At 41.0% G+C, this 13,811-nt stretch overlaps 1 protein-coding gene across 1 annotated transcript in view; it reads left to right on the forward strand.

Moving 5' to 3' along the window:
* Nucleotides 1-13,611, forward strand: part of LOC129646084 (protein FAM83B-like) — a 28,527-nt gene extending 14,916 nt beyond the window's left edge. The window contains exon 2 of the mRNA XM_055571776.1: nt 12,106-13,611. Within this exon, the coding sequence (XP_055427751.1) occupies nt 12,106-12,126 (21 nt within the window). The 3' untranslated portion in view covers nt 12,127-13,611. The remainder of the gene's footprint in view (nt 1-12,105) is intronic.
* The last annotated feature ends 200 nt before the right edge of the window (nt 13,612-13,811 follow it).

A 13,811-nucleotide genomic window follows, 5' to 3' on the forward strand; every position in this document is an offset into this window, starting at 1 on the left:
TAAGTTGCAGCCACAGGGGCTATTCTCACAGGTACCCCAATGTTCATCGCAGCACTGTTTATAATAGCTAGGACCTGGAAGCAACCTAGATGCCCATCAGCAGATGAATGGATAAGAAAGCTGTGGTACATATACACAATGGAGTATTACTCAGCCTTAAAAAGAATACATTTGAATCAGTTCTAATGAGGCGAATGAAACTGGAGCCTATTATACAGAGTGAAGTAAGCAAGAAAAAACACCAATACAGTATACTAACGCATATATATGGAATTTAGAAAGATGGTAACAATAACCCTGTGTACGAGACAACAAAAGAGACACTGATGTATAGATCAGTCTTATGAACTCTGTGGGAGAGGGAGAGGGTGGGAAGATTTGGGAAAATGGCATTGAAACATGTATAATATCATGTATGAAACGAGTCGCCAGTCCAGGTTCGATGCACGATACTGGATGCTTGGGGCTGGTGCACTGGGATGACCCAGAGGGAGGGTATGGGGAGGGAGGAGGGAGGAGGGTTCAGGATGGGGAACACAGGTATACCTGTGGCAGATTCATTTCGATATTTGGCAAAACTAATACAATATTGTAAAGTTTAAAAATAAAATTAAATTAAAAAATTTTAAAAAATAAATAAGCAAAGTTATTTTAAAAATGATATAAATAAATTGAGGTTTGCAGCTGATTGTGGTGATAAACTTAGAAACTCAGGTCAGATTGAAGTATCTTATCAAATGTTAACTTCCATGAGAATAAAGGGACGCAACTGTCCTTTGCTTATCTGTGCTCTTAATGAGATGTGAAATGTAATGGGGTTGGGGGTTGCTTTAGGATGTCTTTTTGAGGTGAGGGAGGTTCTCACAAAAGATTGACGTTTTGTAGTTCAAGGATTTTTGCCTATTCTCCTGTAGTTGCCACAGATTCATCATGAGACATATACTTTATATCAATTTTCCATGTCGTTTAACTAGTCACTCTTCAAATTTCTTGAAAAACATTGCTTAGCTTTTATTATCAGGACTAGAACTAGCAACTGATTTTGAGGAAGGGATTTATGTTGTATAATCCAGTAATGGTAACATGTAATATTTGTGGAACACTTATGTGTCATGTACTGTTCAGCAGTTTTCATGCACTACTTTAGATTGACCTTCACACTGCCCACCTCGTGAAAGGGGTACTTTAATGATCCATATGTTAATGGTGAATAATCTGCTTTCTGGTAATAGGCATGATGAGGTCAGTGGTAATGATCCAAAAGGATCATAATTGGAAAGTATGAATGGCGGCCTATTCCCAAATGGTTGTAGAAGACCTGGTGAGAGGGTCTGGCCTAGAGCACGGTTGGTGGCCATGTGGGAGTGCTGATTTCTAAATGGACCAGGCACAAGGCCACTGTGGGGTTTGCTGCTGGAAGTCAGAAGTGACCGACTGGAACCGACAGAAGACTGTGATACGTGGATGGGGTGTAGCACCTAGGATACAGACTGTATTAGGACACACGGGAAAGAAACAAATTCTGTGGATTTCACATAAAGGAGACTTTAGAAGAAGTAATCAATGAGATTGTCCTTTGGCCTCTGTTGTGTTCAGCTATGACTGGATCAGCCAGCCTTCAGCAAGCCTTAACAGGTGATCAGTATAGCGGGCGGCTCACTTATTCAGCAAATATTTATTTAATGTAAACTGCTTGTCAAGTACAGTTCTAAATTCTGAGGATACATAAGGGGATAAAACCCCAAAGAAACACTGTCTTTGAATGGAGCTTATGGACAAATAGGGAGAATTAGATAATAAGCACAATAAATGAGGAGTGCTATGGAGAAAAGCAGAACACAAACATGGAGGGGAAGGAGCATTGCGTGGTGGCAGGGGGCAGTTTAAGATTTTAAATTGGATTCTCAGAAGAGGCTTCATCAACAAGGTGATGATGGAGTCAAGATTTGAGGAAAGAAGGAATGGGCTCTGCCTCTACTTGTGGGCAGATCAGACTGGACATGGGGTAAGCTTTAGGGCAAGGACATGCCTTCTTGTTTATTAAAGGAATAGTGTGGATGCCAGTTCCTGGACCCAAGAAAACAGAGGGAGATGAGCAGGTGAGTTCAGAGAGGTACCATGAGGTCCTCATGGACCATTACAAGGACCTTGGTTTATGCTCCATATAAAATGGGGAGCCACTGGAGAATTTTGAGCAAAAGAGAGACATGATCAATTTGAAATATGCTGTATTTTAAAAGGATACATCTGGCTGCAGTATTGAAAATTAAAGGGTCAAGAATAAGCTTGCTAATTTGCTCCAGTCGTGTCTCATCTCACACACTATCAAAGTAATGCTCAAAGTCTCCAAGCCAGGCTTCAACAGTTTGTGAATCATGAACTTCCAGATGTTCAAGCTGGATTTAGAAAAGGCAGAGAAATCAGAGATCAACTTGCCAACATCTGTTGGATTATCGAAAAAGCAAGACATTTCCAGAAAAAGCATCTACTTCTGCTTTATTGACTATGCCAAAGCCTTTGACTGTGTGGATCACAACAAACTGTGGGAAATTCTTAAACAGATGGGAATACCAGACCACCTGACCTGCCTCCTGAGAAATCTGTATGCAGATCAGGAAGGAACAATTAGAACTTGGAACAGACAGATTCCAAATCAGGAAAGGAGTATGTCAAGGCTGTATACTGTCACACTGCTTATTTACCTTATATGCAGAGTACATCATGAGAAACGCTGAGCTGGAGGAAGCCCAAGCTAGAATCAAGATTGCCGGGAGAAATAGCAATAACCTCAGATATGCAGATGACATCACCCTTATGGCAGAAAGCGAAGAAGAACTAAAGAACTTCTTGATGAAAGTGAAAGAAGAGAGTGAAAAAGTTGGTTTAAAACTCAACATTCAGAAAACTAAGATCATGGCATCTGGCCCCATCACTTCATGGCAAATAGATGAGGAAACAATGGAAACAGTGGCTGACTTTATTTTTGGGGGCTCCAAAATCACTGCAGATGGTGGCTGCAGTCATGAAATTAAAGACACTTTCTCCTTGGAAGGAAAGTTATGACCAATCTAGAGAGCATATTAAAAAGCAGAGACGTTGCCAACAAAGGTCCATGTAATCAAAGCTATGGATTTTCCAGTTGTCATGTATGGATATGAGAGTTGGACTACAAAGAAAGCTGAGCGCCCAAGAATTGATGCTTTTGAACTGTGGTGTTGGAGAAGACTCTTGAGAGTCCCTTGGACTGCAAGGAGATCCAACCAGTCCATCCTAAAGGAAATCAGTCCTGAATGTTCATTGGAAGGACTGATGCTGAAGCTGAAACTCCAATACTTTGGCCATGTGATGCAAAGAATTGACTCATTGGAAAAGACCCTGATGCTGGGAAAGATTGAAGGTGGAAGGAGAACGGAATGACAGAGGATGAGATGGTTGGATGGCATCACCGACACAATGGACATGAGTTTGAGTAAACTCCGGGAGTTGGTGATGGACAGGGCGGCCTGGCCTGCTGCAGTCCATGGGGTCACAAAGAGTTGGACACAACTGAGGGACTGAACTGAACTGAACTGTCTGACTCTTTGCGACCCCATGGAGTGTAGCCCTCCAGACTCCTCTGTCCATGGGATTCTCCAGGCAAGAATACTGGAGTGGATTGCCGTGTCATCCTCCAGGGGATCTTCCCGACCCACAGATTGAACCCACATCTCTTATGTCTCTTGCATTGGCAGACGGGTTCTTTACCACCGGCGCCATCTGTGAAGGAACCCGAGAATAAACTTAGCAGAGGCTCTTACAGTAATTCAAGTGTGAGATTATCTTGTCTTAGATTGCCATGATGGTAGCAGTGCTGATCAGATTCTGGATATATTTTAAAGGCACTAAGATACAAGGTATGAAATAAATTGAAAATATAAGATTACTCCACCATTTTTGATGTGAGCATTTGGGATGATGACATTGTCCTTGAAGTTGGCTTCAGAGTCATCAGCTTGTTCGAATCAAGATGCAGGCAGAGACCAAGTCACAGAGGCCTTTAAGTTATCATTTTTACCACAACCCTGAGATAGCTGACTGGTGACTACAGCCCCCACTGTCTAAATAGTGACCAGGGTTCAGATTATAATTTATACCCAGAGTGACTGGACTTGGAGACAGTCCTAGTCCTGAGGTCATTGGTAAGGAATGGACTGGGACATAGCTAGATAAGCCTGAGATACAAATAAGTAGGTAAATAGAGCGTGTGAGATAAGAAGCCTGGCTGGATGATGACCCAAGGCCTTATAAGGCAGGAAGTTACAAAACCTGCAGAGAAGCAGAGCCTCCCAAAGGCAAGTGTTAAGCAACCACATATGCTGATCTGGTGAAGTAAGACAACTGGGAAGGTGTTTGTTGGGACCCCACTTTCTTGAGAGGTCACTGTGGATCATATGTGTGGAGGAGAAGGAGATGTACCCTGGAGAGCTTGGCATTTTCGACAACAGGGAATGTGGAGGGAGCAGAGTGGGGCTGGAAAAAGGAAGGCAGGGGGTGTTGAGATCAAGCTGTGAAGGTCCTTCAGTCTGGCTTTGTGAGTATGGATAGTGGGAGGCTATGAAGTTTCTGAGTGATACCATCACATCTGGTCTTGCACATATTAACATTTTGTTGGTTAGTTAAAATGTAGAGGGAAATATAAGTAGGTTGTAACAAATGTTGATATAAAGCTCACCGAGAGGATGATAATGGCCCAGAGCTGAAGATCTCTTCTTGAAATGAGAATATATTATATCTTCAATTTTTTGCAGAGGTAGAATACTATAACTACTTAATTCATTATCTTAAGGAAGGTGATTCGAGGGAATTATTTCTAAATGTCCTAACTATTTGATTTTAAGTCAATAAAATTTATTTCTGAATAAAACCTTACAATTATATACTACACTATATATAGTTTGTATGTATCTATTAAATCTTTGTTAAGTTCAAGACACTCTACTAGGTCATACAAGTGGAAGAGAAATGCTTCAAGTGGTTTAGAGTATAGTATTTGGGGTATGTGGTAAAAGATTTATGGGAGATTTATAGATAAGAGCTTGAGGGTATTGGCCATTATGTGAGTGACTTATGTGTTACAAAGGGTCTGGATTTTTTTTTCCACCTTTTTTACTCTATGTATCAGAGAGTTATAGAGATACTTCTTAAAGTTTCAAAGTAGAAAAATATTTTGCCAAAATATTTATTGGCAAACAGGGATTACTAGTTCAATGAATACATAGAATAAAAGTTTACTTTTTCTTATTATCAGAATATACACATTCCTTATAAAAAATACGGGGAAAATACAAAAAAGAGCTAAGAAAATAAAATCTAGGTATTTTCTTCCCTCTAAGATATAAATTGATGGACTGGAAAATACACGTGCACCCGTGTGTATTTTATATGTGTGTGTAAATCTCTGAACACCCAATATTACGTTTCTGACATAGAATGTTCATATGTAATATTCTTGAGATTATACTTGAAATTATGTATAACAATTTGCCTCCTGACTTTTCCACTTAGGACTTTTCCCATAATAAAATACTTGCTTTCCTGTGCTGATAAGCAATGGCATAGAACGGGGGCAGTGAAGGGTGCCTGGGTGCAGGTAATAAGGAAGTTCGTTGCCTCTTGGGAATCTGAAAACAGCAATAAGACTGAGTAAAAGGCAGTCTGCTTTTTATGACACTGCACTGGCAGTTGTAAATAATATCAGTGATAATGTCCTGTTTCTCAGCAGGGCAGCCTCTGCTGTAGGCAGAGCAGGTCCTTCTGTCTAGGTCCGTCCCCACCCTCCTCCCACTCCTCTGTACATCAGTGCTGATATGATGAGAATCCCAGTAACATTCCTTTAGAAATGAAGAAAGCCTCATAACCATCTTTGTGTAATTATTAGCTACTCAATAAGCACTCTTGAAGCTTTAAAAGCAGAGAAATCAGTAAGTATACATTTTCTTTCTAAACTTTGTTTCAGGCTGTATTAATGTCTTATTAATCATCACCTATCAATTTCCCCCTGATAAGTCAAATGAATATTTTAAGCAAGTAAATAAATGTGAACATGCAAAAACATTGCCATTTGGCTAAATATCAATCCAATATGTGCTACTGGAAAATCCATAATCATGGAAAAAATCAGTGTCTGTGTCACAGTATGCAGTCATAATCAAGCCGCCTGAAATTCAAGAATGGTTACTTAAAAAAAAAAGAAAAGATATGAACCCAGTGACCATGTAGCCTTTTTACAATAAACAGTTGGAAATTTGAAGAAGCCCAAAAGTTCAGTCACCCAGCTGATTAGTAACCCTCAGGACAGATTGTCGTTAGGTGTCTTGATTCCATTCCCAAACTCTTACATCCTGGGTTGCTTCTCTACTGGGAAGGAGCACTAAATTTGTTCCTGACATTAATACTATCCAGCATGTATTGACTGGTACGTGCCAGGCAGTATAGTAAGCTCTTTATATGTATTGACATTTATATTCACAGAAGCTCTCTCAGATAGGTACCTCTGTTGCCTCCTTTCATGGGTAAAGAACAAAGAGATTAATAACTTTTTACTAGGATTTGAAGTAGGAAAGGCGATGCTGGAACTTGAACCCAGACAGAGCACCTAATGCTGCTGCTAAGTCACTTCAGTCATGTCCGACTCTGTGCGACCCCATAGATGGCAGCCTACCAGGCTCCCCCATCCCTGGGATTCTCCAGGCAAGAACACTGGAGTGGGTTGCCATTTCCTTCTCCAATGCATGGAAGTGAAAAGTGAAAGTGAAGTTGCTCAGTCGTGTCTGACTCTTAGCGACCCCATGGACTGCAGCCCACCAGGCTCCTCCATCCATGGGATTTTCCAGGCAAGAGTACTGGAGTGGGGTGCCATTGCCTTCTCTGGAGCACCTAATAGTCCTTGCCTATTGGTACCCGACAAACCACTGAATTCTCAGGGCAATTTTGTGCAGGTCTTATTACGTTTGGGTCCTGATGATCTACCTGATAGAGTCCAGGTGGACAAACATGGCGTATACGAGGCTCCTCCTGTTGAAGGTGGCTCCTCCTCACCTTTGCCCTTTATCTCCTTCCTCTTCCCTCCCATCACCTGACTCTCCAGTGTTACTGCACTGCCATTCTGCAGGCTTTCCATGGCAGCTGATTGTGTCCTGATTTTCAACATGATTATTCTCTGTGGAGCATCCCTTTGCTTATTCTTTGCCTCCCATTCATCTTTTAAAATCCTTGTTCAGTTTTACTTGCTAGTTGAGCTCCGATCAATTCCCTCACTAGATTTGGATTAGTCAGTTGCCCTATGATGTTGTCACGTTTATACTTGTCCTTTGGATTTTAGATGAGCTGTGTTATCCACTCTATCATAGGGCTCAGGGTTCTTCACCCATTATTATCTTCTTATTCTTCTTCTTTTTCTTAAAGATAAGTAATTATTTGTTTAAAATTGATTTCCTGCCTTACAAATAGCTGTGAAAAGAAGAGAAGTGAAAAGCAAAGGAGAAAAGGAAAGATATAAGCATCTGAATGCGGAGTTCCAAAGAATAGCAAGGAGAGATAAGGAAGTCTTCCTCAGCAATCAATGCAAAGAAATAGAGGAAAACAACAGAATGGGAAACTAGAGAACTCTTCAAAAAAATTAGAGATACCAAGGGAACATTTCATGCAAAGATGGGCTTGATAAAGGACAGAAATGGTATGGACCTAACAGAAGCAGAAGATATTAAGAAGAGGTGGCAAGTATACACAGAAGAACTGTACAAAAAACATCTTCATGGCCAAGATAATCACGATGGTGTGATCACTGACCTAGAGCCAGACATCCTGGAATGTGAAGTCAAGCGGGCCTTAGAAAGCATCACTACGAACAAAGCTCGTGGAGATGATGGAATTCCAGTTGGGCTATTCCAAATTCTGAAAGATGATGCTGTGAAAGTGCTGCACTCAATATGCCAGCAAATCTGGAAAACTCAGCAGTGGCCACAGGACTGGAAAAGGTCAGTTTTCATTCCAATCCCAAAGAAAGGCAATGCCAAAGAATGCTCAAACTACCGCACAATTGCACTCATCTCACACGCTAGTAAAGTAATGCTCAAAATTCTCCAAGCCAGGCTTCAGCAATTCATGAACCGTGAACTTCCAGAAGTTCAAGCTGGTTTTAGAAAAGGCAGAGGAATCAGATCAAATTGTCAACATCCGTTGGATCATCGAAAAAGCAAGAGAGTTCCAGAAAAACATCTATTTCTGCTTTATTGACTATGCCAAAGCCTTTGACTGTGTGGATCACAGTCAACTGTGGAAAATTCTGAAAGAGATGGGAATATCAGACCACCTGACCTGCCTCTTGAGAAACCTATATGCAGGTAGGAAGCAACAGTCAGAACTGGACATGGAACAACAGACTGGTTCCAAATAGGAAAAGGAGTATGTCAAGGCTGTATATTGTCACTCTGCTTATTTAACATCTATGCAGAGTACATCATGAGAAACGCAGCACTGGAACAAGCACAAGCTGGAATCAAGATTGCCGGGAGAAATATCAATCATCTCAGATATGCAGATGACAGCACCCTTATGGCAGAAAGTGAAGAGGAACTAAAAAGCCTCCTGATGAAAGTGAAAGAGGAGAGTGAAAAAGTTGACTTAAAGCTCAACATTCAAAGAACTAAGATCATGGCATCTGGTCCCATCACTTCATGGGAAATAAATGGGGAAAGAGTGGAAACAGTGTCAGACTTTATTTTTGGGGGCTCCAAAATCACTGCAGATGCTGATTGCAGCCAAGAAATTAAAAGACGCTTACTCCTTGGAAGGAAAGTTATGACCAACCTAGATAGTATATTAAAAAGCAGAGACATTACTTTGCCAACAAAGGTCTGTCTAGTCAAGGCTCTAGTTTTTCCAGTGGTCATGTATGGATGTGAGACTTGGACTGTGAAGAAAGCTGAGTGCCAAAGAATTGATGCTTTTGAACTGTGGTGTTGGAGAAGACTCTTGAGAGTCCCTTGGACTGCAAGGAGATCCAACCAGTCCATTCTAAAGGAGATCAGCCCTGGGATTTCTTTGGAAGGAATGATGCTAAAGCTGAAACTCCAGTACTTTGGCCACCTCATGCAAAGAGTTGACTCACTGGAAAAGCCTCTGATGCTGGGAGGGATTGGGGGCAGCAGGAGAAGGGGACGACAGAGGATGAGGTGGCTGGATGGCATCACTGACTCGATGGACGTGAGTTTGAGTGAACTCTGGGAGTTGGTGATGGACAGGGAGGCCTGGCGTGCTGCGATTCATGGGGTCACAGAGAGTCCGACACAACTGAACTGAACTGATGTCACCATATATTCAACTCATGCAATCACCATAATAAAGAAGGGGTCACAAGATAATTTTTAAATTAATTTTATTAGAGTATAATTGCTTTATAATATTGTGTTAGTTTCTGTTGTACAGAGAAGTGAATCAGCCATACGTATACATATATTCCCTCCCTTTTCAATTTCCCTTACATTCAGATCACCCCAGAGGACTGAGTTCCCTGTGCTATACAGTAGCTTCTCATTAGTCACCTGTTCTGTATATAGTGGCACCCCACTCCAGTACTCTTGTCTGGAAAATCCCATGGATGGAGGAGCCTGGTGGGCTGCAGTCCATGGGGTCGCTAAGAGTCGGACACGACTGAGCGACTTCACTTTCACTTTTCACTTTCATCCATTGGAGAAGGAAATGGCAACCCACTCCAGTGTTCTTGCCTGGAGAATCCCAGGGATGGGGGAGCCTGGTGGGCTGCCCTCTATGGGGTCGCACAGAGTAGGACACGACTGAAGTGACTTAGCAGCAGCAGCAGCTGTGTATAGTATCAGTACTGTGTATGTGTCAGTCCCAATTTCCCAACTCCTCCCACTCCCCCTTCCCCTTGAGTATCCATGTATTTGTTCTCTGCATCTGTGTCTCTATTTCTGCTTACTAACAGTAAGGTCATCTGTACCATTTTTCTAGATTACACATATACCCGTTAATGTATGATATTTGGTTTTCTCTTTATGACTTAACTTCACTCCATATGATACTCTCTCAGTCCATCCATGTCTCTGCAAATGACCCAATATCTTTCTTTGTTTATGGACTGATATCCAATATCCATTGGATATATGTACCACATCTTTATCCATTCCTCTGTTGATGGATGCTTACGTTGCTCCCTTGTCCTTGCTGTTGTAAATACTCTGGTGCATGTATCTTTTTGAATTATGGCATTTTCTGGATATTGCCCAAGAGTGGAATTACTGGATAATATGGTAGTTATGTATTTAGTTTTTTAAGGAACCTCCATACTCCTCTCCATGGTGGCTGTATCAGCCTACACTCCCACCAACAGTGCTTGAGGGTTCCCTTTTCTCCACACTTACTCCAGCATTGTTTGTAGAATTTTTTGAATGGGGCTTAGCGTTTGAAACTGTATTGAACATGTTTACTCCTTAATCTCTAAGAACTGCTTCCCTGGATAAATCCTTGATGTGAAGACTTTCCAAGCGACTCCCTTTCAACTGCTAGCTTTTCCCCGGCAGAAGTCTAATGTAGGCTGTTGTCTCTTTTAATCTGTTTTCTTCCGAGAGAGGAGAAAAAGAAAAAAAAAAAAAAAATAGAATCTATGATCTTAACTGCCCCCTGCCGTGCTATTACTCTGTTTTCTATATCTTTATTTCATATTTATGGTTACTTCTCTCTGCTTTCCAGTATGACACTCTGAGTGAGTTGCTTGCCTCCATCCTGTTGCCGTTCTGTCTCTCATTTTTTAATCACTGTACTTCCTTCGGGTGTAGGTCATCAAGCGTCTCTGTGTCTTTCTTTCTCCTTCCTCTCACCTCTGCAGTCTGGGCCTCTGTTCCATTCCTTTCTAACCCAGTGCCTCAGAGTCCACTGTTGTGCATGTGTTTAAGACACGCCAGCCACTTTTTAACAAACCCCAGCCTCCTCAACTTCTCTGTAAGCACTCGTCACCTCTCATCTCTTGCCATTGTTCACCTTGATGTTCCTCTCTCTTCATTCTGTTTCTTCCTGTCCTTTTGTGGCTCTCATTCCCTCTCCCAAAAGTGAATGTTTCAAAGCTTCACCTTGACGTTCCTCTCTCTTCTTCTGTTTCTTCCTGTCCTTTTGTGGCTCTCTTTCCCTCTCCCAAAAGTGAATGTTTCAAAGCTTTTAATCCTTGGCTCTGTTCTCTCTGCACGTTATCCCTTGGTGCGCCCTTCACGTCCACACCTCCTCCTTTTTACAGCTCTGGTGTGGACTGTCTGCTGAATGTCACATATTAATTTTTTCTGATTGTCCCAGATCTTTACCTACAGGGCTCACTGGGCTTTCAAATGCAGTTGTGTCCAAAAGAGTTTATGAAGTTCACTGAACATTTTCTCCTGTCTTCTCTCTGTGTGAAAGGCATCATCACTTTCTCTGATACCGAGGCCACCTTGGAATCACATGTGACTCAATCTTCTCTCACCACACACCTCCAGTTTTGCCATCAGGCCCTGAGGTTCGGGCCTCTGCCACGTCTCCCTTCTTCTAATTCTCTCGATTGCTACCGCCCAAGTTCTGCTCTCAACTTTCCATGGTTAATTACCATAGTCCTTCTAACTCATCTTACTACCTAACAATTCTGCTTTCTCCAGCATCCCTGCAGTCACTTGCCAGAAGGATCCATGTCATCCTTCTCTGATGACAAGCCCCTGTACCTTTGCTTTGTGTGAGTGCCACAGAAGCACCGAGGCATCCAGCATCTGTCCCTGTAGCTTTGACATCTGCCATTTTTACCTTTAAATATTCGCTTCTGCCCTTCCCTCTTCCAGAAATGCTCTTCTTTATCTCTGCCTACTGGTACTGTATATACTTGGGGCACACCATCTTACTGTTGCCTGTGCTAATATGTCCACAACTCTTAACAGTCCTCCTTCTAAAAGTAGAGCTGAATTCCCTTCTCCTTGAGTTCTAGACTGAGTGACTCCCCTGTAATGAATAGAACATGGGAGAAGTGAGACCAGGTGATAAATAGGATATCTTGCTTACCCCTCTCTGTCTGAATGATTTTTACTCTGACAGAAGTCATCTGCTGTGTCATGAGGTCCTTCAGCAGTTTATACAGAGGCCCGTAGGGCCAGGAACCAAGACCTCCCACAACCGATGTGTGAATGAACCCTCTTGGGAGCAGATACTTCTCAGCCAGCCTCAGATGACTACGACCTTGGCTCTGAGTCAGAACCACCCAGCTAACTTAAGCCACTCTCACATTCTTCACCCACACTAACTGTGAGATAATTAATGTTTGTTGTGTGAAGCCACTACATTTTAGAGATAATTCTCTACTCAGCATTAGATAACTATTATAAGAAGCCTGATCTCAACTAGCAAGATGAGATTACGTCTGAGAAATCTTTTGATTTATACCAATGATGTGTTCCTTGACACAGACTATTCCTATTATAGTTATTTGTTAATCCATTTTATAGTTGATGTATTAGGACATGTTTTTACAAGTCTAAACTGTTTAATAATGTGAAGAATGCATATTATGTTTAATAACTATGCCAAATGCATCAGCACTTATAACGTAAACCAAATTTCTGATATCAGTCAGTTCAGTAACTTAACACTTTATGTCTTGGTTCTAGAGATGATCTTTGCCAAATCAGCTGCTGGTTGTTAAAAGACATTCTCAGCATCACAAGTTTCACATTTCCAGCAATGATATAGGCCTGACATCTATGGACCAATTAAAATGTTATGCTTCTACTAAATCAGGTTATATACAGCGTCAATTTCTAAATTAAATTGAAGGTCAAATATCTGAACAAAATGATGCAGATGGAAAGTGGCTTTTTATATAAAAAAAAATCCTTCTAAAGTTTAGCACGTAGGATTCTCCTTTGACAATATTTATGTGAAGAGAAATAAAAGGAACCTTTGGAGTCCTTTCTCGTGCATATGTGAATATATGTGAGGCCTCAATATTTATTCCTGTAATCATCCTGCTCCTCTCCATTCTGAAAGTGGTTTGACACTCAAATTACTTTAAGTGTTACAAATGCTAAAAAATAATTGGTTTTGTGTCACCTTACTTGAACCTTAATCAATATGTTTTATGGTGGTTGGAAAACTGTATTGTTTAATTATTCCATGAAAGAGACTGTTTTTTTTTCCATTTGGACGTTTACATTTGTCTGTTAGTTTGAGGGTTAATTTAAGGGTGAGAGAGAAGAGTTTCTTCCTGGCTCATATTTAATAGTGTGTCTTTTGCACTTGAATCCCTTAAGTGCTATGGTGTATGCAGCCAGTGACCTTCAGTCCGTTGGTTTAAATGACTTTCCCAGTGTCCCATATCTAAATTCACGAAGCAACAGATCTGCCCAGAATTTACAAACTCCAATTCCTAGAAGCAATTTTTTTTTCCTGATAGATGGTATATGTAGTCTATATGGATACTAATGAGTCTCTTAATTTTGCTTAGGATGATAATCATTAGGTAAATTGGGGAAATATAATCTACCTTCTGTAACATATCCTGTTTGTGATGTCTGCCAATAAAAAATGCACATATGCCAAAAATGGTATAAATACAATATAGTTTATGCAGGTGTCTTATATTTGAGAGAACATACTTGAGGAGATTTTAATTAAAAATATGTGTCATCTTAGGGAATATAAGAAACAGAACTCTACAGAAATGTGCCTTAGCCATCTGGTGTTTGAATTAACATTTTTGTTCTTTACTGGAATAGAATACAAAGCCTGTATATCCAGTTTTCAGT

The sequence above is a fragment of the Bubalus kerabau genome, chromosome 3 (assembly GCF_029407905.1).
Source record: "Bubalus kerabau isolate K-KA32 ecotype Philippines breed swamp buffalo chromosome 3, PCC_UOA_SB_1v2, whole genome shotgun sequence".
Classification (NCBI taxonomy): Eukaryota; Metazoa; Chordata; class Mammalia; order Artiodactyla; family Bovidae; genus Bubalus; species Bubalus kerabau.